Genomic DNA, 24,640 nt, shown 5'->3' on the forward strand with positions numbered 1-24,640 from the left:
TCGGGGCGCGGGCCCGGGGGGCTGCGGGGCGCGGCGGGGGCCGGGCGCGGGGCGCCATCTTCCCGCGCTTCCCCCGCGCTCCCGCCGGCATTGACGTCCCGGTTATGCAATTAGCGGGGCCGCCCCCGCCGCCTCCCACGGGTCCGGTCCCACCGCAGCGCAGCGCATCCCCGCGGCACCCACCGGCACCGCACGGGCCGGACCGGCACGGCACGGCGCCGCACCCAGCAGCACCGACAGAGCGGCACGGCGCGGACCGAACCGGACCGGATTGGCACCGACCCACTGGCGTGACACCGACCGACCGGCGTGGATTGGCATCGATAGGAACCGAGCGGACCGGACCGGCAGGGCGCGTCCCGGCTCGGCACTTCCCTGCTTGGGCCGGCCCGGTGCTCCCGGGAGCGCAGGCGGCATCCCCGAGGCCGGGCCGGGGCACCCAGGGTCGGCCACGCACCCACCGCCCGTGGAGAGGCACCGTCACCCTCTGGCACACGCGGGACGTCCCCGCCTGTCCCCTCCGAGCCGTGGCTGCAGCCAGGAACGAGCTTCCCCCGGTGGCCCGGGTGGGGGGCGGGCAGGGGGTGGGATGCGGGCAGTGCCTGCGCCGCATTGTCCCGAGAGGGAACGACCTGTGCTCGCCGGGATTCCTGGAAGCGGGAGCAGCCTTTCAGCCTTTCTCTGAATCTCACAGAGAAAAATCAATCGCTGTAAAAATGCTTCGGTCGGTGCCAAGAAGAAATCTGTAGGTTTTGCTGTTTGTTGGAAAGCGATCCTGGAAAAGCAATGTTTTCCAGGCTGCTCGGGCCATAGGAGAGCTGATTCCCAGAGCCGGGTCTGGGCCAAGCGCGAGCAGAATCCGCACGGCTTTTCCTGTCCGTGATGGATGCAGCCCCGGAGCTGGGGCTCAGACGTGTCACAAAGCCCGAGCTGCCAGCGAGCAGCTCCAGGGGGGATCAACACGGCACGGGCTGAGCCTCCCTTTCAACACCCGCCACTCGGGAATCATTTATTTAATCAAACTGTTAATAAACCAATGGTGTCAGAGTGCTCCCCGTGATGCTGCACCTGCGGAGGGCACGGGGAAGGCGATTCCCGGAGCCGCGGGTCCGGCACGGCCGCGCTGCCGCTCCCTGCGCGGGGCTGCGTGAGAAAAACCGCGTGTGCCAAGTGTGCCACGCCGTGCCGTGCCGTGCCGTGCCCCTAAGGAGCCGCGGGCCCCAGCTCCCCGTGAGTCACACCGGGATAAGTGTGAGTCACTCGGGACTAAAATAACCCCTGCCCACAACCCCGGGAGAAAACCCGCTCCCCGTCCGTGCCTCGGGGCAGCCGCGTGTGCCCGAAATGCCGGGGGCTGCTGCACCCCCGGGACAGCGATCCTGTCCCAGCCTGTCCCCGAGGGCACCGGGGGAGCAGCGCCCTCCTCCCGGCCCCGCGGCTGATGTTTGCAGCGCGCTGCTTGCTCGCCGCAGGAATGCGGATGGTGTGACGCGGAAATCAAAGGCTGGATCGAGTTCACCGGGGGTGTACGCAGGGAGAACCCGACTGAAACCATCCCACACGGAGGGAGAGCACGGGAGCATCGCGTTGGGACAAAAGTCTCCAACAAAAGTGGAAAAAAAAACCCCCAGAATTTGAAATGTATCCTGTATTTTCCATCCGGAATCAAGTAATCTCCAACAAAAGTGAAAAAAAAATTTTTTTTTCAGAATTTGAAATGTATCCTGTATTTTCCATCCGGAATCAAGTAACATAATCACAGCAACATAAACCAGATTTAATTCTGGTTTCTTTGCAGGTGCTTCTGCCACAGCATCCAGCAAGCCTGGCCTCAGATTGCATTGCAGTGAGCTCCCTTCTCTTCCTCTTCCTCCTCATCTTCCTTTCTCCTCTCTTTCCTTCTCTTCATCCTCCTCTTCCTCTGCTTCACACCCACCTAGCTATCCCCGGATATCCCATTTCTCTGGCTGTGGGATCGCGGTCCCAGGCGGGTGCTGGGGCTGTGACAGCCCTTGGAGAGCTGGACACTGGTTTGGCACCCGAGGCTGCCCCGCTGTCTGTGCTGGAGCAGGGCAGGAGTATCCGGCCCTTAAAAGCAGATTATTCTGTTCTGAGGGAACAGAAATGAACGAGACCCCCCAAAGGGGGGCAAAGCTGAGGGCAGCAATCCCGCCCCCTCCTCGGCCAGGGACTGGCGCCAGCTCAGGCTCCAGGGCAGGGCTCCCGGCTGTGGAATTCCCAAAAAACCCGGCTTCTGCAGAAGGATTTGAATGGTGCCCCGTGTAGATAACTACTCCAAACTCCCATTTCTCCTTAAAAACTTTTACTTGCTCCCCACACCCTGCACTTGCCGAGGGGAGGTGCTTTCCCTCTCGCACGGGGATGGAGCAGCCGGGAATCTGGAGCAGAGCCTGCGGAGAGTGCGGGCAGAGCAGCTCCCGGCGCTGCCTCTGCTTTGAAAACTGCCCAGAAATCGTTGCAGCCTCTTTTCACAGTGTTTTTCTTTCTTTGAAAACAGGAGTGGGAGGAGGGGTTGGATGTTGGCGTGTAGCCTTGGAGACCGAAGCCGAGGAATATTGAATGGAAACCCAAACACGGAGCTCCCGGGAGCTCCAGGCCTGGCGTGGGGATCGGATCTGCCGGAGCGGCTCTCGCTGGCCCCGGCGCCTCCAGAGCTGCTCCCGAGTGCCACTTCCAGCTGGAGGAGCAGCCGGTTCCATGGGACATATCCCTGACAATAGGAGTGGCTCCCACAAATTGCTCATTCCCCCCTCTCCCCTCTGCTCCGAGGGTCTCAACCTCATCACCTCTCCACCTGACTGACCAACACAACCAGCCCGAGCCCCCGTGTGCGAGGCTTGAGTTCTTCCCCTGTCCTGAACAAGGGCTTATAAGCCAAAATTTTGCCTGGTTTTTTTTTTTTTTTTCAGCTTTATTAGTCCACTAAAAAAAAAAATAAAGGTCCCTCCAAACTTTGTCCCTGACTATTTCAGGCCATCTCAGCATTTTGACTCTTTGCCAACCTGGCCATTGAACACGGAGCAAATTCCGCTGATTTTTTTCTCGAATCCTCCTTGATTTTTCTGCATCGTTTAGTTTGATCCAGACAAAACCACACAGAAATGATTTGCTGGATCACAGAACTCTTGATATCGCCCCCATTCCAGCTCCTTTCAGTGCCAGCCGCTTCCTTATCGAGGCTGAAGGTCCGGGAGATGAAAATCGAGCCCGTTCCGGGAAGAACCCCGCGCCTGGAAGGGGGATCCGCGGATTCCTCCAGCTCCGGCCGGGCCTGGCAGGGCAGCCCCAGCTCCCGGAGCCCTTCCCAGGGATGGAAATGCCCTCGGAGGAGAGCCCTGGGTCCGAGGGGTGCCGGCACTCCCAGGCAGAGCAGATCTGGCTGCTTTCTGCCAGCTGCGCCTTCCAAAGGAGGAGCATCGGGTTTCGCGGCTGTTTGTTTATTTAGCATGGATTTCATCCATATCCGTTTTTTTTTTTTTAACTGAGCTCTCTCTGTGGGCTCTGTTGAAGAGCCTCTCCCAGCGAGGCAGGTTTGGGGGAGGTGGACAGAGATGTTCTGGGCATTTCTGCACTCCTGAGCACGGCCCCAAAAGGACCCTGCTTTCCCCAGAAAGAAGGAAAGGAAACAGCAAGGAAGGAAAGTGTAGCATGGCTCACTTCAGCTGTTTCTATAACATCTCCAAGCTGCTCAGTTCCCTATCTGACAGTGAAAAAAACACCAAGCCTTTCTTAAGTTAGTAAGCTTTATTTAGGAAATAAATAAAATCATAAGAAAATATGAATGATTGTAATAAATACAGCACTTTCAAAGGGATAGAGAGGGAAAGCATAATGTATTTAGGTAAATTACTCCAGTACTGTGTCCCTGAAAGAACATTTGAAAGGTGGAATAGAGGAAAAGATACACAGAATATCCAGTTCCTTCCCAAACAAACTTTGATAAATATTTGTTTATGGGGTGGGTGTTTTTGAAATGTGATGCTTTATCACAATTAATTGTTTTAAAGGCTGTTGCCAAGACAGAAGTGAAAGATTTTGCACACATCCAGACAGCCCCAAGTCTGTCTTGCTTATTAAAAAAAATTATTAATTCCTTCATTAGGGAACCCAAGAAGAATAAAACTATTTCTAGCAGTATTTTAGCGTGCAAAAAACAAAACAAAACAAAAAAAAAACCAAAAACAAAAACAAAAAAAAAAAACTTAAACATCAGAGCACATTAAGAAAAAAAAAAATTAAAAAATCAATAATTTCTAATAAGTCAACTGCCTTGAAGGTGCAGGAAGTGACTGGACACCAAACCAGACCACTGAGGGGCCTTACCCTGCCTGGGGCAGAGAGCTCTGACCTTCCCAGAGCTCTGAATCCCCAGTGGGAAAGCCCAAGGGCTCCTTTGGGAATCCCAGAGGTGTAACCTGGTCCCTGCCTGCCCATGCAACTCAACATCCCCTCACAGAGCACAGAAATACAGGTCTGGAATAAATAGCAAGGAATAAATCCAACAGGGTGGGGTTGCAGCCAGCAGCACTGCCCACAGCAGGGCCACAGCTCCTGGCTTCCAGGGGCCTGGGGAAGCACAGAGACCCCTGATCCGGGCCTGGGGGGAGGAATCTGCCCTTGTTCCTGCTGGGGAGCTGCCAAAATCCTCCCCCTGGGGCTGCCAGGCACTGCAGCCCCACAGGAGCTCACCCCAGAGCTCTGGGAAAGGAGCTGCACCCGCTGGGCACGGCCCAGGATGGGCCAGCTCAGCCCCAGGGGCACCCACAGACCTGGGAATGCAGGGAATTCAGCCCCTGCCCCTGCCCAGGGCCACAGGGACACAGAGCCACAGAGCCACAGGGTCACAGGGAAGTGGAGGAACAGCCCCTTTTGCAGCAGCGTGGGGCAGGGGTGACAGTGACACACCTAACCCACGAGTGACACCCAACCCATGAATGACACCCAAGCCATGAGTGACACCTAAGCCATGAGTGACTCCTAACCCACGAGTGACACCTAAGCCATGAGTGACAGACACCTAACCCATGTGAGTGACTCCTAACCCATGAGAACTGGCTCCTTAGGTGGATAATCCCCTCCAGCTGCTGCCCTGGGGCATCTCCAGGCCATGGCAGTGGGTTAGGGGGTGCAGGCTCTGGGGATTTTGTGTACACACAAACTAACACAAGGTCTCAAATTGAGGGGTTTTGGGTTTTTTTTCCTCATAATCTGTTGATATTCAGGGGTGGCCTCCCCAGCCAGCCACACTTCAGGATGTGCTAATTTGTTTCTATGATGCATTTCAGGAAAAGTGTGTCCTCCCTCACATAGGCGTGCTTGGGGGACTGCAGCTTGGCCAAGGGCAGGAACATGGGGCAGCCACTGGCCACATTCATGTCATTCACTGGCCTCTGGAAGGAAGCAGAAGTCAGGTCTGGGCGAAAGGCATCAATTATGTGTTCCCTGTTATTTTGGTCAAGCAACATAAATGTCACCTGAAAAACAGAATGTGGCAGTGAGGAGTTACTGGAGTGGGAAACAAACCCAGCAGAAGTGCTGCAAGAGCTCCAATTGATAATTAAATACAAACTGTACAAACATTTCCAACCTGCAAGGTCAGTTCATGTGAACTCCCAGGTGAAGATTTTAAAACTTTGCTACCCATAAAATGAAATTAAATGAAATCAAGTAAGGAATTATTCCTTGGTAGAGAACTGCACAGTCCAAAGGCTTTTTTCCTCTCTCTCCCTCCTGAACAGCCCCTGGGTTTGGTTACAGTCATTGCATTTATTCTGTTATTGTGCTTTGGAATGAAAAGAAACAGCTCAGTTGCCCATGCACAAATAAAAGACACAACCTAAATATCAGTATAAAATCTCCCCACCTCATTACCCCTTTTAGTAACTCACTGTTCTATAGCTTGAAATATGAAAGATCTGTAACAATCTTTTAATACAGTGAGGATTGGGAACTTTGATTTCTGGGCTTTTTTTTGGCTGCTAACTGGCAGTAAAGCTATTTATAGGAAAGGTTTACAGAATTATTACCCTACAAAGGCAAGTGCCAGAGCACAAGTCAGGCCCTGCCATGGTTTCACTGCCTTCCTAACCATTGCTGCCATTATCTGATCACACTTAGGGGAAAAATCAGACCAGGATCACATCAGACATCTGTGGCACCTCTGGAAGTGGAAGTCTCACCTCACCCCTCTGATGCCTTCAGGCAGCAAATCACAATTCCCTCTAAACTGATATTACCTGTGTTTAGCAAGGGCCAGAAGATGTGTCTGGCTTTAGCCCAGGTGGACACAGGTTGGAATATTCCAAACACCACTTTCTGGTGGTGACAATCCTGCCTGGCAAAGTCTGGAATATCAGCAGGAGCAGCTTTCCCTGCAAGGGACTCCAGTCACAGAAAATCATTACCCAGGACTGCAGGGCAGCTCCTCACCTTTGGAAAGGGACGTGGAAAAGCACTCAACTTCCACAAAACTCCAGGGAAATAGGCACCTTGTGTTGACTTTTGGCTGGGATCAGTTGTGGAAAGGTTTTCCTTCTTACCTTGTGCCTGAAAGGCCAAGGGAGCAAAGCGTCGTAGTCTCCTTTCATGACAACGAAGAACAGGGACATGTGGGTTCCTTTCCCTGTCCCATCCCCGTTCAGGTACACCCTCAGACACACCTTGTAGCCATATTTTGCAGTGTAGAAAGCTGAAAATCAGAACTCTTCATTAGTAAAGCTGTTTTTTTGGGGGGGGAAAAAAGGCATAATGTGTGTTCTGGCGTATGGGAAAAGGCAACGTGTGACGTGGTTTGCTCTCACAGAAAGGAGAACAGACAAATCAGCACCCCCTGGAGATTACAAGCAATGAAAACCCAGTGGCTGGATTCCTATTAGTGCCTCAAACCTTGGTGAAAATTACCTGTTATTAGGCACACAAGTGTAATTTACCTAATCCAGTTACTTCCCCCATGGGAAAGAGCTGCAGCCACGTGGTGCCAGCAGGCACCTGGGAGGGATGGATGCACTGCAGGCAGCTGTGCTGGAGGGCCAAGGGCAGCATGAGAGCCCAAACTAGAGCACAGCCCTCTGGAAAAGCACATCCCACGCCCTGGATTGCAGATCTCTGCACAAACAGCATCTTGGCTTAAGGAGCTGTTTAAAGATGCTCCTGCTGGCACGAGCAGAAAGAAGCAGAGTTCTGGGAAAAAGGGGGGATTCTGAAGGGCTTGGGCTTGTGAACACACATCTCCATCTTGAGCTTTACCTGGGGAGTACAAACTGACTGTCCTGCCAGTCACAGAGTCCTGGAGCTTCCTGCCAACCTCTGTGATTTTCCAGAGGAAGATGCCATCGTAGGAGGCTTGCTCAGAGAACAGCAGGCTCTTGTGCAGGCTGCTCAGGCCCGCGTCCTTCTGCGTCAGGCACCGGTGCAACTCTGCAATCTGGGACAAAAAACCAGTCCTCAGCCACCCCCTGCTCCAGGCTGTGCTGCAGGGCTGGCTGGGTCCTTCTGGAGTCCTCATGCTCTGGAAGCTGTGCTTTGATTCCTTTCTCAGTGACAGCAATGTGTCAAAACATACACAGAGATGCTGTTTGGGCCTCCAGGCAAAATGCTGCTGTGGGAGGATCAGGCCATTAAACAGCTCTCCTGCCTGCTCACAGGCTGATCATGGCAAACCAGCACTCAGAACTCTCAGGAGTATCTCACTGCCTAAACGTGGATTTAGAGAACAAATACCAGAGATCCACGTTTAAAAAATGTATCAAACAACAAAAGGATCCTGAATATGTGCCCAGATCTGAGCCCTTCACAGCTCAGCCTCCTGTTCTGCTCCCTACCCAGCTCCCCCTGATGTGTGTCAGCATTTGCTGTCTACAGAACAAGCACCCAGACAATCCCTGCTGTCTATTTACCTTCAGTTCAAGGCTCCGTATTATGTTCTGGTCCAGTTCACTCTGTCTCCTGAAGGCCAGGATTTCCAAATTAGAGCTCTCCACCTCCTTATTGAGCACTGCCACAATGTTCTCAAACACGTGCAGCTTATTTTCCAGCTCAGAAATCACCTTCTCCCTCACGAGCTGCTGCAGGACAGACTCATCCTCAGGGACAGAAGATCCAGGGAAACAGTCCACCTCTGGATCCCTGCTGAACTCCAGCCCTGCTGGCATCTGCAGCTCACTGATGCTTTTTCCTGCACTCTTCAAGCTCAGCTCTGGCTGTGGGGTGAAGCCCTTGGAGCACAGGGTTCCCTGCAGCTGCCTCATGTGCTGCAGCAGCAGCAGCATGTGAGACCCCAGAGCGGATTTTTCGTGCTCCTGGATCTTCTCTTTGCTTCCCTGGAGGAGACAACGCTGTCACTGCACCTCCACGGCCACCCCAGCTGCCCTGGGGCCAAACCCAGCATCCTTCAGCCCCCTGGGAGATGGGAAAACTGCGAGGTGCAGCTCCATCACCTGGCATCAGAAGTGCTGGTTCTGTTTTGAGAGACACTTCCCTGAAGGGAATGTCCAAACCAGGGGAGGACATCCTGAAGGGACCTGTTTGACTCACCCTAAATGCACAGCCAACTTCAGAAAAACAACAGCCTTCCTTGCTGGATGAGGATGTAGAGTGGCTCTGTTGAAAAAAAAAAAAATGCAGAGGAAATAATCAAAACCAATTGAAGGGAATTCTTCTATTTCCCTACAAACACCTAAGCCACAAACCCAGCAGCTATAAATCACATTAATTCAACTCAAGGTAATTCCACAGCTGCCAGTGGCCAGCTAGCTTTGGAAATTGATGGTGAATCAATTAAGAGTGTGGTGGAGAGCAAGTTTCCTGCAGACAGCCTGGCAGTGAGGCGTCCCTCTCCCAGACCCCAAAATGACAGAACACAATTAATGAGCACAGGGATCACCCAATTTCTCACAAAGAAGATGCTGTAAATGCTGTACAGCACACTCCTGGTCAGGTGGCTCTCACTCAGGCTATGAGAGGAAACAAAGATTTGCCCATTTCACAAAGTTAATTGAGAAGAAAATTTAGTGAAGGTAATTGTGGGAGCAGGGGAGGGAAGGCAGTCAGCAGGGCTTTGCTGGGATGGAAAGAGCAGCCAGAAACAACTGCTGGATCTGAAGATGTTCTCAGGTGTTCATTTAATCTAAATGAACATGAGATAATTTAATTAATTGAAATAGAGCTGCATTGCACTCCCTTATCCTTCACCCACCTTTTCCTTTGATGCTGTTTCTGTTTGCACAGGTTTTTTCTCCTTGCATAAACTGCCTTCACATGAATGTTCCTGTCATTGAAACAAGAAGGAAAAAAGTCAGTACCTTATTGAATTATTGAATTAAAGGTCACTCTGGGATATTGGATACAAGACTGGCAATGTGCAGGTGCTGCCAGGTTCAAAGTAATGTGCACACACACAGAAATGTGCACTCACATACATGCAGTGACAAGCAGGGGTTTACAGAACAGGAAGCAACAATGACCAGAGAACAGGAAATTCAAATATATACAGATATATATATATATATATATATGAACATACACAGGTTACAGCACAGGAAACTCCAATATAAATTCAAATTCAAATATAATTCAGATATAAACTCTTCTTGTGCTGACTCCATCCACTTTGCTCAACATGCAGACCCTTCTTGCATCCTGCTTATGAGCACTTTGGAGGCTGGAATCCAAATTCTCCATCGTGATGTGCTACACAAAATGCATCACACTCACAGGAGCCTTCCTGCCATTTCTGCCTCAGGAAGGGTGAAGTGATCCCCCTGCCACTGGCTCTGTAAATCTGCATTTAACACAGCAGCTGCCACACTCTGTGGAGGGGATGCCTTTAATCTTCACAAGCTCCTCTGCACACCAGTTCTGAGGTTTCCCTTTCGATTCTCAGAAATGCAGCCACGGGGTTTTCTCACTCTCTAACTCGTTTTTTAACACTCTCTATCTTGCCAGTGATCTTATTCATTTCTGCTCTTTTACTCCTTCAGATCACCACTTTCTTGAGGAGGAGAGGGACTCTCCTTCAGAGCAGAGAAGTTTATTTAAAAATAGAGAAATACAGAAAAAATCACAAGACCTTAAACTGAATGAATAAAATGAAGAGAGCAAGAGCAGCACCCAAAATTTACTATTCTCTCCCAGAGGGTTGTGGACACTGGAGCACCCACAAATAACTACAATCCTGAACTCGGTGCAAATTCACTAAAGCACATCAGCAACCAGAATTCTACACATACTAAAGGAGGCCGAGAAAAAGCCACACCTCAAGGCCAACCCCCTGCTCGGTTACCAAGGTTTCCCAACCAAAATATCAATTAGGTGGTGGCTGAGTGGGAGGAAAGGAGCTGCAGAGAGCCCTGAGCAGAGGAGGAGCCCAGCTCAGCTTCCCCTGCAGCCCCAGCCCAGCAAGGCTGGCAGGAATTGGTGTTGCCACCTTCTGGTGTTCTCAGTTTTGGGTTTAGCACCGGCAGGATGAGCCTGGCTCCGGGTTCTCCCCTCTCTGCAGGTCACTGAAGGATGAGCAATGCTGGGTTTGGCTTCTTTTTTCTGCCTCTGTTGAGGTCAGGATTGAAAGCACTTGTTTTCTACCCTGAGATATTACACACTTTAATATTAATATTAAATATTACTTAATATCAATAATAAATAATATTGTATTATTTAGGAATTATATTTATTAATTATGCTTATCAGAAATATAATTAATTATACTTATAGGAAGTATAATTAATATATTTAATATTACACACTTAATCCAACTCCACACCTGGAATCCCAGTGCTATCAATCCATCTTGGAAGCCTTCTCCACGGCCTCAGGTCAAATACAGAATTTTCTTGGGGATCTGTGCCCTTCAGCACAGAAAGTTTAAAATTTTCAGCGTCCAAGACTCCGAGCAGAACTGCCCAGGGAGCAGATTTTAGCAGAGCACCCCATTCCTACCCCAGGAGGACTCGTATTCCTTTTAATCTCTCAGCTCAGTATTTGAAAGGCACCAATTTGTGACACTTTGGACACTCAGAACTATTTACATCTCTGAAATATTCACAGCTCTCCCCTCCTGTGGGTCCTTAATCGCCGTGCCCAACTGCAAGGCTGGCAATTATCCTGTTGAAATCATTCAGAGGGAACAATATTCATTGTTTTGAGCAAATAACATAAAAAATTATAAAGCAAATATGTTTGAATGGGTACTGAGATATTTGTGGCAGATTCAGAGTGAGATCTTCCTGGTCACTGCTGATAATTTGGAGATTTATACCTGGTCAGATCTATAGAAATAATATCTGACAGAGTCCTGCCCTACACATTTGTGGGTAGTTTTAGTTTGAATAAACCTCAGCCACTTTCAAGATCCCCTCCCTGCTGCTGTCTGTGCTTTTCTGCTTTCCTCTTGCCTCACACCAGGACTCATTTTGAGGCAGGAGCTGAAACCCGGGCTGCCCAAAGCCAGGGGAGCACAGGGGCACTTTGTCACATCAGCAGCACATCATCACACCCATTCTGTCCTCCAACACTCGTGTGGGAAAATGATCAAACTCAGGAAAATTAAATATTCCCCGAGTGCAATGAAATCAAGATGGGAAAATGGCACCACAGGTCATTGAAAGCATCAATAAAAAGCCTTTATTTGAGAGAGAAATGTTCTTACCTGGCACTCAGAGCTGGCCAAGCTGCACTGGCACTGCTGACACACTGTCACATTATTGACACATCCGTTTTCCAGGTGATCTGCCAGCTTCCTCCTCATCACCACGTGTCCACAGCCAGTGTGACAAGGGATCAAAGCATATTCACACAGACTCTGATGCTCCTGGAAGTAAAAAGTTATAAAGCAACTTGTGAAGTGCTCATTCACGTTTATCTATAAATAGATATTCATATTTATCTATAAATAGTCTCTGTGCTGGCAGCCCAGGGCTCTGATCTGCATTTCTTCTAAGCTTGGGTAAAGTCCCACAGCACAAAGTTACTGAGATTACTGGTGAAAAATTCACCAACTTTACTGGGGATTTTTTTTCTTAATTATTAATTTTGAAATAATCTCAAAACCAAAACCAAAACCAAACAGCATTTGGTAAATTCAAACACGAGGTCTCCCTTAAAAAGCCCCTTAGGGCTTTTGCTTGAAAACAACATGATCCTGGTCCCAGCTTTCTCCCTTGTATTCATCACTCAGATTTGCATGGCAGATCCACAAATCTTTTCCTTTTAAATATTTTAACTGAGGCATTTCAGATCAGTCTGAAAGGAATGATGAATACAATCAATACACTGACACAGGAGGGAATTATTTCTCCAATAAAACATGCCCAGGAATTATTTCTCCAATAAAACATTGCCTGAAGTGTCCTGGAGGCTGAACTGCTCTGCCCTGTCACCACCTGCTTGTAGCAGCTTTGCATTTAAATAACAAGGAAACCACTGGATAAAATATCAAGTTGATGTAAGTTTGTGCAATGTGAGTTTCATCCAGAATGCTCTGGATTTGGGCAAAGCCCTACTAAAGTTAATCACAGAAGCACAGAATGATTTGGGTTGGAAGAAACCTCAAAGATCATCCAGTCCCAACCCCCTGCCACGGGCAGGGAACCCTCCATAGGTTAATGGCACAATTTTGGACAAAAACATTGGTAAAAATCACAATACTGACGCTGACTCTAATTAATTGCATAAATTTGTGCCTGCTGATATCCTGGTTTCATTGCCCCTCTGTCCCCACTCCATATGAATCTGAATAAACTCTCTTTGAACATACTTCAAAATCTTTCATGATACCAGACCAGCTGCACCCAAGGGTCACACAGTGGACTCTGAGCTCAGAAATCTCTTTATTAATGGCAGCATCACCAAAAGCCTGGAAAGAAAACAAAATAAGGAAAAAAAATATTGGTCAGAAAGTACTTTTGGATGCATCCTTGGAATATGAATAGGGTGGTAGAAATCCACACCTTGATAAATCTTTATTTTTTTTTAATTTACTGTATTGCATAAGACTCTGTGACCTGGCAAATTAATCTTAGTGTAGTAGAAGCCCAAATAATTATTAAATATTTTACTTCTTAGCACTCAAAAATAATCTATTTGACACGATATTAATTTACTGAAAATAAGCCCAGCCAACTACAGCTCTTATTTGGCATTTCTTTTCACAGGAGCCTGAAATATTTCACATGCAGCGATGTGCTGACAGGACCCTGACTGAGGGGTCCCTTAATGAATGCATTTCATTATCGGGGTCATTAACACCTCCTAAACGTGCTGCAGAGAGCACTGAGAGCACTGCTCAGATCTGGGCTGCTTCCATTTAGCAGACACCGTGTGCTGAAAAAAAATATGAACCAGATGGGAGAGAGGTTTGTTCTTTGCACTACGTCGATTTTTTTGTGCTATTTAAACACGAGGAATTGTACAATTATGTAATGATGAAATACTGCACTCTTCAGTACTACACCTTGCACTAAAATAGGGATCTTGGCACAAGAGGAAGCCCTGCCACAGTTAAAGGCATTTTTGGGTGGTCTGCAGTGCAGAGAAATGCAGATTTCACACAGAATAACACAGAGCAAGGACTGGAGGGGAAAGCTTTACAAATAGAGGCAGGAAAGTATTTACAAACAAAGCCCACATCTCAAAGCTCCTGAAAATCCACCCAGCATCTGTTGGGAATGATCTGCACAGGTAAATCCCCTCCTGGAGCCTGGACACGCAGCAGGCAGAGGAATTCCAGGCAGGTCAGCTCAAAACCCCACCTGCAGAAACTCCCAGCACTCTGGGGAGAATCCCAGAGCAGAGAAACCCCAAACTGCTGACAGGCAAAGCTCAGAAGGGCTCAGCTGCACCTATTTGTGCAGGAAACCTGTCATTGGCAAATTCATTCCAAAACTGAGGTTTGGTTTGTTTTTTTTTTTTTTTTTTTCTGGGATGTCACCAAGTTCAGCATCAGCAGCAGATCCCTTATTTTGCTGCTTTCTAAACTTTGGCTTTTATGCCACTGTCAGCTGCCTGTTTGTTTTCATTTCCCCCCTAAAAATTTAGACAAATTATGTGTCTGTTGATATCCCTGCCTGTAATCAGAGAGGAGGGAAAAGGACAGGCTGGGCCTTAGGGCCCAGCTTGCACTTGGGATACAGAACAGCACAGCAATTTGCCAGGAAAATCACACAAGAAGAGATCTGCACCATTAAATTACAGATGAAACATTGGCCAGGGCATAGTTTGTATCAATTATTATGTCCAGCTTCGTGTTTGAAGGGTACAAGAAACCATGAGGTTGGAAAATCCATTAAAGTACTTCCTGAGGATAATAAGTTACAGTTCAGACATATTATTACAAGTAGGAAAGCACCACTTACTTTGAGACAATAAAAAGTTAATCATATGGAAGAGTTTGGGATTTTACATGGCAGAACCTGGATTTGGAAAGTCCTGAGGCTGCCATTACACTTTTCAAAATCAAAAACTCTGGGAAATCCAAGTTATTAGAGCTTAAGTTAAAATGTGTAACTATCAGCTGCTATTGCATTTTATATTATTCCCTCCTGAACTCCAGTCCAATGATGACTACAGAGAATGGTTATTAATAAATTAATGATCTGTGAACTACAACTTACCCTTTCTTCTGCCAATAGGCTTTCCTCACCTAAAGTGTTGGGATCTTCCTCTTTACATTTCTGGCAAATTGCATTTTTATTGTTTCTGGTAAAAAAGAAAGGAAAATTAAATACCAAACCCATGGTGCACTGCAGTTTAGGAGGTCTCTGCATAGGCACTGACACAAATAAAACCACGAAAATTGTGATTTCCACTCAGAATCCATAGTCCTTGTTCACTAAAGGCCAATTCTTGAACACACTGATGTCAAAAAAGTTTTGCTCTTCTGTTGCTCAAGATCAGGACTATGCCCATTAATCTTATCTGTATTTCAGTAAAATAAGGGCAGCCTGAACCATAAATAGGAATAAAGATGGAAAGCTATTTATCCCATGAATGATTCAAAAACTCCAAGTAGAAAGGAGAATGTGAAAACTGACATCTTTTAAAACACAGAAAATGCCCATTTTGCCCAGCCAGATACAGACACACATGACATCATATTCACCAAAACCCCATAACATCCCTTATCAAAGGGCTGTGAACTGCCACGGAAGGACTGAGTCCAAGGATTAAGCCTTAGACCAATTCTTCAAGGTTAAATCAGAATTATTATATCACAGACAGAAAAACCCCATCAGGCTTCAGAGACTTCCATGGCAGAAAGGAGGAGGAGGCAGGGAACATCCTGCAGTCCCCCATCCAAACCCTTCCAGCCAGGGCAATGCCAGAGCAGCCCAGCCCAGCCCCGGGAACGCTGCAGGCACGGGCAGGGCCCTGGCAGTGCCCCCGGGCACAGCCCAGCACCTACCTGACGATCCAGGTGAGGCAGGCAGAGCAGTACCTGTGCCCACACAGCGTCTGCAGGGCTTTCCTCAGGATGTTGTGGCAGCTGCTGCACAGGAACTTCTGGCCAGGCACGTCCTGGCAGATGCTGGTGGGGTATCCGAAGGGGAACTCGTTCTCATCAGGGGCACAGCCAGGGGGGTCCTGCAGGCTCCTGGGGCTGCTCTCAGCCATCTGAAGCGAGCTCTGGCCAAGAGGAGATAAAATCCAGGTGCTCAGACAAGGCAAACACTCACTTGGATGTGAGAGGATGCACAGAGCCCCAGAGCTGAGCAGTAAGCTCGCTGTGCTTGGCTGGGTCTGCAGTGACAGGCGTGACCAAATGTCACACTGGGGTTTGACCTGGCCCCAGCAGGAAATTGCACCTTTAAAATTTCCCTCAAACACAAAAAAATAGACCCAAAAGTGTCCTAAAAAGGGTGGGTTGGGGTTTTCTTTCAAGAGTTTTCAGCTCGTAGAAAGATGAGCTACAGTCCTGTCAGTCCTCATCACACAGGATTGTTTCTGCAGAGTGAATCCCCAACCACATCAATTCTCAAAATTCGTGATTTCACTTCATACACACAGAAACTGAGCAGCTGGTGTGTTGACAGTGACTTTCCCGAAGTCATAAGACTTGTGGTGAAGTGACAAAGGAAATCCCAAGTCCACAAGCCCTTGATGCTGTGCTCTGGCCAGGCCCACCTGGAGCCACGTGTGCCAAGGTATTGTGCATATTCAACTTGCTTGGGTTTGCTGTGCAGTGGGATATTTTTGGAAATGCAGCCAAAACTGATTCTGGCATCTCTTGGAAAGTCCAAGGAAGGTTTTTACCCAGGGAACTGGTGCAGTTTCATTATAATAAACCCTTCATAAAGATTTTTTTCCCCATAACAGTACTGACACACCATAACCTGTGTCAGTATTACCAACAGACTGCTAACTGAGAAATCCGACTGAGAAATCTGAAAACTGAGAAAAGACTGAGAAATCTGAAAATAAACGAGCCCAGGCTGCCGTGGGCAGGCCGGGCTGGCGGTGCGATGCAGGCAGGGCACACACCCCCGGGCCTGGGGGCTCTGCCCGGGGGCGAGCAGCCTTTTCCACGGCCTGGCTCGGCCAATTCCCTCTGCAGCATCGCAGCGGGAGCTCCGCAGTGCCCGCAGGGGCTGCCAGAGCCCGGATTAGCGCCGGTAACACAAACGGCACGGAACCGAAGGGGTTTGAGCGGCTGCCGGGGCACGGAGCGCTCCGGCCCGGGGGTCCCGCAGCCCACCCCGGCTCAGGGCGGCGGAGAGCGGCCAGGAGCCCCGGCCAGCATCCCGGCCAGCACCCCCGGCCAGCCCCCGGTGCTCTCCCGGCGCTCCCGGGGCGCGGCTCGGGCACCGGGCCCGTGTGTCCGGGGCCCGCGGGCTGTTCTCCGCAGCGGGCCCGCTCCTCTCCATCCCTCCCGCTCCTCTCCATCCCTCCCGCTCCTCTCCATCCCTCCCGCTCCTCTCCATCCCTCCCGCTCCTCTCTCCATCCCTCCCACTCCTCTCCATCCCTCCCTCCCGCCCCGCTGCTCCCCTCCATCCCTGCCGCTGCCGTCCATCCCTCCCCGCATCCTCTCCCGTACCTGAGCCCGCCGGGCCCGGGCGGGCGCTCACCGCGGTACCGGAGCCGCGGCCGGGGCTGGGCTGGCTTTGGGCGATGCTGCCTCGCTCGGCCGGGAGGAGCGGGGAGCCCGAGCCGCGCCCCGGGGCCGGCGGGAGCGGAGCTTGCCCTGCCCGGGGCACGGGGAACGGGCTGAGGAAAGGCCCCGCCAGGCGAATTCCCCCGGGCCACCCAAAATGGAGAATGTGGCGGCTGGTTCCTGAAAGCGGAGAGGTGCCGGGGCTGCCGTGGTGCCCGGGGATCAGACAGAAAGTCCTGACAGAAAGCGCGACATTCCCCGGCTGCTCGGGGCAGCCCCGGCCCGCTCCGGGAGCCGGGAGCCTCGGGAGCCTCCGGGAAACCTCGCCGGGGGAGCCGCGCTGTGCCTCACCCTCCAAAGCAGCTCGGGGTAGCGCAGCAGGGAAACAGCAATGCCTGCAAAGCCTTCTTAGAGCGCAGGAAAGGTTCTACAAAGCGGAGTTTCATTATCAGCAGAATAATGGACCTGTTCACCCCCGACGCAACCTGCCACCCTCTCTAGCTCTGACAGAGGATTCAGTCAGAAAAAGAGCTGTACATGCAAATGTGTTCACTGTTCCTTGCGGGGAACATCCCCGGGGGTGATGCCCTGCTCAGCATTAACAGTGAGAAGCAGAGGTGTTCCTCTGGGTGCCTCACTGGTTCTGCACTGCTGCCCTGACAGGAGCCAGCGCTGCAGCACCGTGGGGTGTGCTGGCTGCTGAGGGATTCCTTTGAGCAGAGCTTGCCTCGAGTCCGGCACCTTCCCGTGCTGGGTGTGCACAGGCAGACACAACACACACCTCAGCTCCCTCCTCTCTGCTCTGAGCTGATGTACATCTGTAGTTCAGAGTCACCAGGGCTGGGTGTTAACTCGAAGCCAGGAGGAAAGTGTGACACAGCCCCACTGAGGCCTTGCCCTGAGCCATTTGCCCTCGTCTGGGTTGTTAAAATTCATCCTAAGTTAATTTGGCCCGGGCAGTTTCTGCCAGGATGTGAGTTAAAACCTCTTTCAGAAAGGAAAAGATTTCTGGATGTGGTTTTTCAGATTATGGGGGTACAAAGAGGTGTAAGATGTTAATTTTAGAATGATCAGTGTTACACCACAGGGTCAGTTCAGGGATGAAGTGGCAGCTCCACCTCTTCCCCATGCCCTTAACTCACTCCTTTCCTCTGGCTTTGAGACTTCTTGAAAGTTTCTGTGATTCTGCTACACCTCTGTCTCCAAAGGTGCTGAGTTACACAAAGAAACTAAAGATAAGGTTTTGGTACTTTCCAAACTAGAGAGATTTCCTGTGGTAAATTTCCCCCATATGAGATCAGTTAACTGAAAACAGGATGTGGCTCAGAGAAAGATTAAAATTTGAAGCTTAATTTTACTGTAGAGGCATTCCAGCAGTGCTCAGCATTGCAGGGCACTGTGTTACTATTTAGGGGGAATGACCATTTTATATCCTAGGGAAAAAGTGCATAAGGGAATATATTCCTATATTTAATATCACCTTTTAAAAATAAGCCAAGGTGTTGAGACTTTTAATGCTACCAATTTCACAGGACATTGAAAATGGAATTTAGGCTCAGATGCTCTGGGTTTTAAAGACTGTAATCAAAAGGAGAATTGCATTTCAGAGAGATGTTTAAGATAGGGACGTCTCCGATGAAAACACGATTTTCAATTTATATAAATTAGCTGGAAATGTGCACATGTTCTAGGAAAACTGAATATGGGTAAAACACAGGAAGGAAAATTTGCTAGTAAAAGCAAATCCAGCGCCCATGAGATCCAGCACTTCTAGGAACTGGAGCTCAGTGCTTCAAGTCAAGATTCCTGCCTGGTCAGAGCTCTGATATGGAGGAGCTCTGTAACTTCCACACTATTATATAATAAGTGAATATAAATATTCACTTATTTTCTGAATGGAACACAGTGTCTGTGAGGTTCCACCAATTCAAGATTAGAAAAAGAAGAATCATTAATAATTAATCATTATCCTCAGCGAACTTGACAGCTTTGCCAGAATGCAGCCTCTTGTCTCTAATAAAATCTTTTGACATGTTTCAGTTTTATCTTACTACCAGTTGTAGCTTACTACCAGTTTTGTGCTTACTACCAGTTGTGGCTCTGCTTTGTTATGGTGCTACCCCAAAGACCAGCCCAGCCCTCATTACAAGAGCAGGAAAATTTCTCACTAAGTTTCATAAGAGCTGGACTGTAACCCTCAAAGAGACATCAGGAATCAATTTTGTTTTCCTCATACCTGCTCTGCCTCAGGATTTTTCCCAGATCATATTCTCTGTAAGGCAGTATTATCATAGGAATGTTTTCCTCCAAATAATAAATGCTCTGGAGCACCTCTCCAGCATTTGACAGGAGAGAAGCACCCAAAAATTGACATTTTATATATATATATATGTGTGTGTGTGTGTGGCTTATTTCAGTCACTCACTTAAGCAGTTTCCACAAGCCAAGCCAAGGAATCACCCTGAAGAGCAGAGAGAAAATGAAAGTGTTTCTCTCCATCACACTGGCCTTGATGGTTTCCTACAAGCAAGAGTATTTCAGAGTAACTCACTGAGAGATTTCTGAGGCTGCCTCTGAGTTTAGGCCACCAGGCAGATCTTCTTCATGAGGAGAAGCTCCCTGGTGGCCTCGTGCCTCAGCCACTGTCCCCCACCCACAGCAGGACAAACGTGGGTGATGTGTGAGCCCAGTTTGTGAGCCCAGCACGGACCAGTTTGTGCCAGTTTCCCCAGCTGAAGCTCAGCTCTCTGGCCACATGAAGGGTTTTGCTGTACTTGTGGTTGTGCTTCTGTTTCTCTTAATGTACAGAAAGCCTGAGCTAAACTGGAAAATTCTGAGCTGCTTCTTTCCATTCTTAATGCTTTGGAGAGAACTCTGGGAATGGGAGCTGTGCCCAGGGGGAAGCCTGCCAAAACACTCTTCCAAAGCTCTGGATGTGACATGAAAAAACAAGTTCAGTTTCAGTATCTTTTGACTCTAAACCAGCTGGGAAAATGTGGATATTCTATTGATTGACTGGGACTAATTAGTGGAAACAGAAAAAGGAAACATTAGATTTATTTAATATCTTCATTAATTCTCATAAATGACAAGAACTGAGGGGAAAGTGAAGGTTATGGCAAATCTCCTTTAACCCTTTCAGAAGCTGCTCATTTTGCTAATAACAGTGAAAAATAAAGATGTTTGAAGATGTTTTCCACATGTCAGAAGCAGAAAGAGACTGACTCTGCACTAACTTGCATCTCTCCTCCACTGAGCCCATAATTCCCTCTGCTATTGCAGAATGACTAACAGCATCAGGCTCAGTTTTCCAATGGCATTTTTCAGTGTGATTCATAATCCTGAGTAATTTCCACACCACCACTGACATGTCTATTTGTACCTGGATTTTATGGGGAACACACCCAGGGAACACAGAAGCTCCAAGTGTTATATGAAGTTTCACAAGGGGAAAACAAAATTCTCTTTATCCATATTGTAAATGGAAAACAAAGCCCTCACCAAAACACTGCTATAGCAAGAAGTAAAGCTCCTGAGTGTTCACAAACCAAGATGTTTTAAGGAGGATTCTCAAGGAGAAAGGAAAATTAATTTTAAGCACAGGAGGAGCCTGAATGAAAAATTACATCTGGAAGTGGGGAAAGCAGGTAGAAGAGTAACAGGCCTATATTCTGAATAGGGCAAACAGGTAAGTGTTTAAACTCCTGAATAAAAAGAGCCCTCTCCTGAGGCCAGACCTCTTGGCAGCCGTGCCAGGGATGGAACCCAAGAGCCCAAAATCCCAGACCTGTTCCCAGCAGCGTCCTTGGAATCCAGCCAAGGAAACAAAACTTGTAGCTCCACGTCCACCATCTGAATCACAAACTGGGTGTTGGAACCCCAAAGCCAGAGAAGGAGGCACACAGGGAATGCTCCCATCTGCCCAGGCTCAGGGGAAGCCTGGGAGGAACCAAAACAACCAAAGCCTGGCTTTGGAGGGCAGCAGGAATTGTGGAGATGTTTCACAAGCAAAGCTTGGGGCAAGACATGGACAGGAAGGAAATGCAGCATTTCCTAAATCTGGTTCTCTAAAGTCACATCCAACAGCTTTTCTTATCATGAATATCTTGTTTCAAAGCCCTGGGAAATGTTTCTGGGCTGGGACTAATCCCAGTTCAGAACTGGGCACGGGGGTTGGCAGGATCAGCAGGGACACAGGGCAGGAGCTCATGTAGGTTTAGATACATCCCCCCAGTTTCTGGTATAAACCCATGGAATCCTGCTAAATTATGTCAAGGATTAAGTTGATCCCTCATGGTTCCATAGGAAGCTTTTGATCCTACCTTGTTTTTGAGATTCCTGACCAAAACAGAAGCTTAGAAAGAAGCCCACCCTTTAATATTACACAGATTGGTGACTTCAAACAGTTGGAATTCACTGCTGCTGGAAATGAACACCCATTCCTACATCCCTGTCAGAGCCTGGGGATGAATATCCTCTAGGACCTTATGGCAGAAGGTTTTAATGGAAAATTTTATGATTTAAGCAGTGAAAATGACATTTTTATGGCATATTGCTTTTTATAAGTAATGAAGGAAACCTGGCTAATCAGACCCTGGCAGAGCCAGACAGCTCAGCCATGCAGCACAGGAATGACTTCAGTCACAGCTGCCACTCAGGCCCAGCCTGTCACCAACACCTCAGCTGATGTCTGTGTATTGCAATTCCCCTTTCAGCAGGTACAAACTGGGATGGCTGAGGTGTTCCTGACATATTTCCTCTTTGCAAAGCAATTTTCCCACTGGTTGGTTTTGTTTTTGTTTTTTTTTTTTTTTGTGCTGCAGTTGAAGAAATCCTCTGTCTGCAGATGTAGATATCAAGTGTAGCTCCTCCAAAATAATTTCAATGCCACGGATTTGTTCTAGCTGAGGATGTGCTCCTCATGGTACAAACTGCAGGGAGCTGCCAGTGGAAAGAATGTGCTGCTGGGGCTCCTCTTGTAAAGCCAAATTAGACAATTCAAGCCCATATCAGGGCTCCTTGGAACCAGCCTCAGAGCACTAAACCCAGCTCTGAACCTCTGTGTGCTCTGGAGTCCTTTAAACTGGCACCAGTGGGGCTGCTGCCCTTAAGAGAAAATAGATTTTCCACTGTAAATCCCAATTCTGGGGGTTTAATATCTCAACTGACTTAAAGTGCATTTAATATAACTTTTTGTTTACTTTGCCTGTAAAAGAAATTGCCCCTTTTAACTGTCAAGTAGCAAATAAACAAAGGAATTATAGTCTGAGCCACAGCACCTTAGGAATAATCTGCATTTCGTGACTTCTAGCTCTGAATGTGGGTAAATATAACCATTTTATACATAACCCCCTGTGTGTAACAAATATTTCCTGGGACAGAAAAGAAAGGGTTGAATAGAGCAAGTTTTACTCAGGATCTCTCTGCTATTGTTTTCTACACTTGAATGTTCTTTTTATGAGAGTTGTGGTGTTTAATCCAGTTTAGTATTTTCCAGGAAATCGGTTGCTGCTTAAACATGTATCCAAATTCCAAGTTCATTCAGAACTTGAAAAGCAAAATTTAACACAAGGACTGGAATTCTGTAATGATCCAGCAACTGGCAAAAGCAAACTCTTGGTTCCCAGGAGAATGAAAGAGCCAAGCCCAGATATTTCTCCTAATTAGAGATGAAAACATTATTAAATATCCTAAAAATTGAAAGCATATGTAACTGCTATAAGGTGGGTGTTTTACTGGAAAATAACTGACAGCCATGCTAAATTTCTGTGTGTTCTGATGTAAGAATTCAGCAGGAGATTAAGAACACATTTTGCTGGGAGACATGTCTAAACATTAACATTTACACAGGCTGAAAATAGACCTCTGTAGGCAGGGTCAAGTCAGACTACCCACCATGGATGGACACCAAATTGGCAGCTCCCAGACTGGGATTTTTTTAAATTACAAAATAATCTCCACTCAAAAGAAAAGATGGATTTTCTTGCCCTGTGTTCACTCATCTCCTGACACCTCTTCTGTAAAGGGATCTATAGACCCCTGCCAGCTGATTCCACAGCTCTTCTTTGTGGGAATGGGTGTTTGATAATGTTTATTAGAAGAGTTTTGAACTGGAAAGTAATCTTACCAAGGATTTTATTCAAGGATTTTGTATTGCTCCACCTGCTTACTCAGAAGAGGGACTGTCCCTACACTGAACATCCACATTGCTGTGCAAATACAGAAAAGAATTTTGGTGTGATGTTCTGGCTTTGCATTGCCCAGATGCACTGAACAAACTCACTGTGATGAAGTGAATATTTCTCCCATCTCAAATAATTTCAGATGACAGTGGAGCATCATAACAAAATAAAAATTATGTGCTAACTTGGGCTTGCACCCTCCTAGCCCACACTCTTCCCCCTAGTATTTAATATATGTGTTGGGGTCAGCCAGGAGAGAATTATGGCAGTCACTATGGAGGTATTCAGAAAGCAACACTAATCTGCAATAGGGATTTACCATTCCCCTTCTAAAATTGCCAGGTATTCCTAATTTCACACCATTTTTGACAGAGCACTTGGCTGAGTAAAACTAGCTAGGGCTTGTGGCATGTCCTGAAGGATTCTACACACAAAATCACTTCTTCCCTGCTTGGGGAACAATGGCCAGAGAAAGGCACCCTTTGGCTCTCTCCCTAAATTAGTCACAGCTCTTTGGCACAGCCCAGCAGCTTTCAGCCCAGAGCAAAGTGTGAGTTTCACATGTCACTGTGCATAACAGGCTGGAATTTGGGCTATTCAAGTCACTCACCAGATTGGGTCATTGAGATTAATTTCTGGTCGCAATGAAAAGAGAAATGAGTTCATTTTGTGATGCTTAGCTGTCTAAAAACCAGTATAAAATACAAATGGAAATGTACAGAAATAGGTATTTTTAAAAGAGCCAAAGGATATCACAGTATTAACCCTTAGATTTGTTATAATCTCTGGAACTCAACCAACTCAGGCCTGCCAAGAGTACCCAGGGAGAATCCAATTTGAATGGCATCTGCTGAGTTTCCTTATTCAAAGGGAAATATATGAAAAAGGAATAAAAGTACAATAATTAAGTAAAAACTTACTTAATTGCCCTTAGAGAGTCCTGCTTTCAGAGATGATCTGTGCAGGCAAGGTCAGCCATCCATTTTTTTTTTTTTGGAAAAGTGGGGATAAACGTGGGCAGGAGCACTCAGCTCTGAGGCCACTTCATCAGCAGGGAGGCAGAGCAGTCACCTGGCACTGCCTGGCCTTTGGGAGCACTGCAGCAGTGGGGCAGGGAAATTCGAGTCCTTCTGGAAGCACTACAGCTCTTGGCTGGAGATTCAAAGGCTGGAACATTTGGAGACTTGCACATCACAGACATAAACAAGCAAGGAACAGAAAAACACTGTGTACAATTCAGAGAGAAAAGCTCTGGTGTCCAGAATCCACAGTAAGCCTGGAAGGACAGAATGTGCTTTAAAATAATTTCCATTTCATAATACAGATGAGTCACCTAAGCAGTGATTATTCCAAGAA

General features: G+C 47.9%; 2 protein-coding genes across 4 annotated transcripts in view; both read right to left on the bottom strand.

The window, feature by feature from the left end:
- Window positions 1-956, bottom strand: part of PHF19 (PHD finger protein 19) — a 7,928-nt gene extending 6,972 nt beyond the window's left edge. Inside the window, exon 1 of one of the 3 annotated variants that reach the window (XM_041483980.1) lies at window positions 458-956. In XM_041483980.1, the coding sequence (XP_041339914.1) occupies window positions 458-613 (156 nt within the window). In that variant the 5' untranslated portion in view covers window positions 614-956. Of the gene's footprint in view, window positions 1-282 lie in introns of all 3 variants that reach the window. The other 2 variants (XM_041483981.1, XM_041483982.1) reach the window with 2 other exon arrangements.
- Window positions 957-4,884: 3,928 nt separating this feature from the next.
- Window positions 4,885-24,331, bottom strand: TRAF1 (TNF receptor associated factor 1). The gene is made up of 11 exons (XM_041483943.1): window positions 24,205-24,331; window positions 15,416-15,636; window positions 14,625-14,709; window positions 12,770-12,868; window positions 11,663-11,824; window positions 9,215-9,286; window positions 8,554-8,619; window positions 7,917-8,339; window positions 7,267-7,444; window positions 6,561-6,709; window positions 4,885-5,495 (listed from the first exon to the last, which is right to left on the bottom strand). Exons 2-11 carry the CDS (start codon window positions 15,622-15,624, stop codon window positions 5,280-5,282), a joined length of 1,659 nt encoding a protein of 552 aa, XP_041339877.1. The 5' UTR covers window positions 15,625-15,636; window positions 24,205-24,331; the 3' UTR covers window positions 4,885-5,279.
- Between the last annotated feature and the right edge of the window lie 309 nt (window positions 24,332-24,640).

The sequence above is a fragment of the Pyrgilauda ruficollis genome, unplaced genomic scaffold (genome assembly GCF_017590135.1).
Source record: "Pyrgilauda ruficollis isolate IOZ18807 unplaced genomic scaffold, ASM1759013v1 scaffold62, whole genome shotgun sequence".
Classification (NCBI taxonomy): domain Eukaryota; kingdom Metazoa; phylum Chordata; class Aves; order Passeriformes; family Passeridae; genus Pyrgilauda; species Pyrgilauda ruficollis.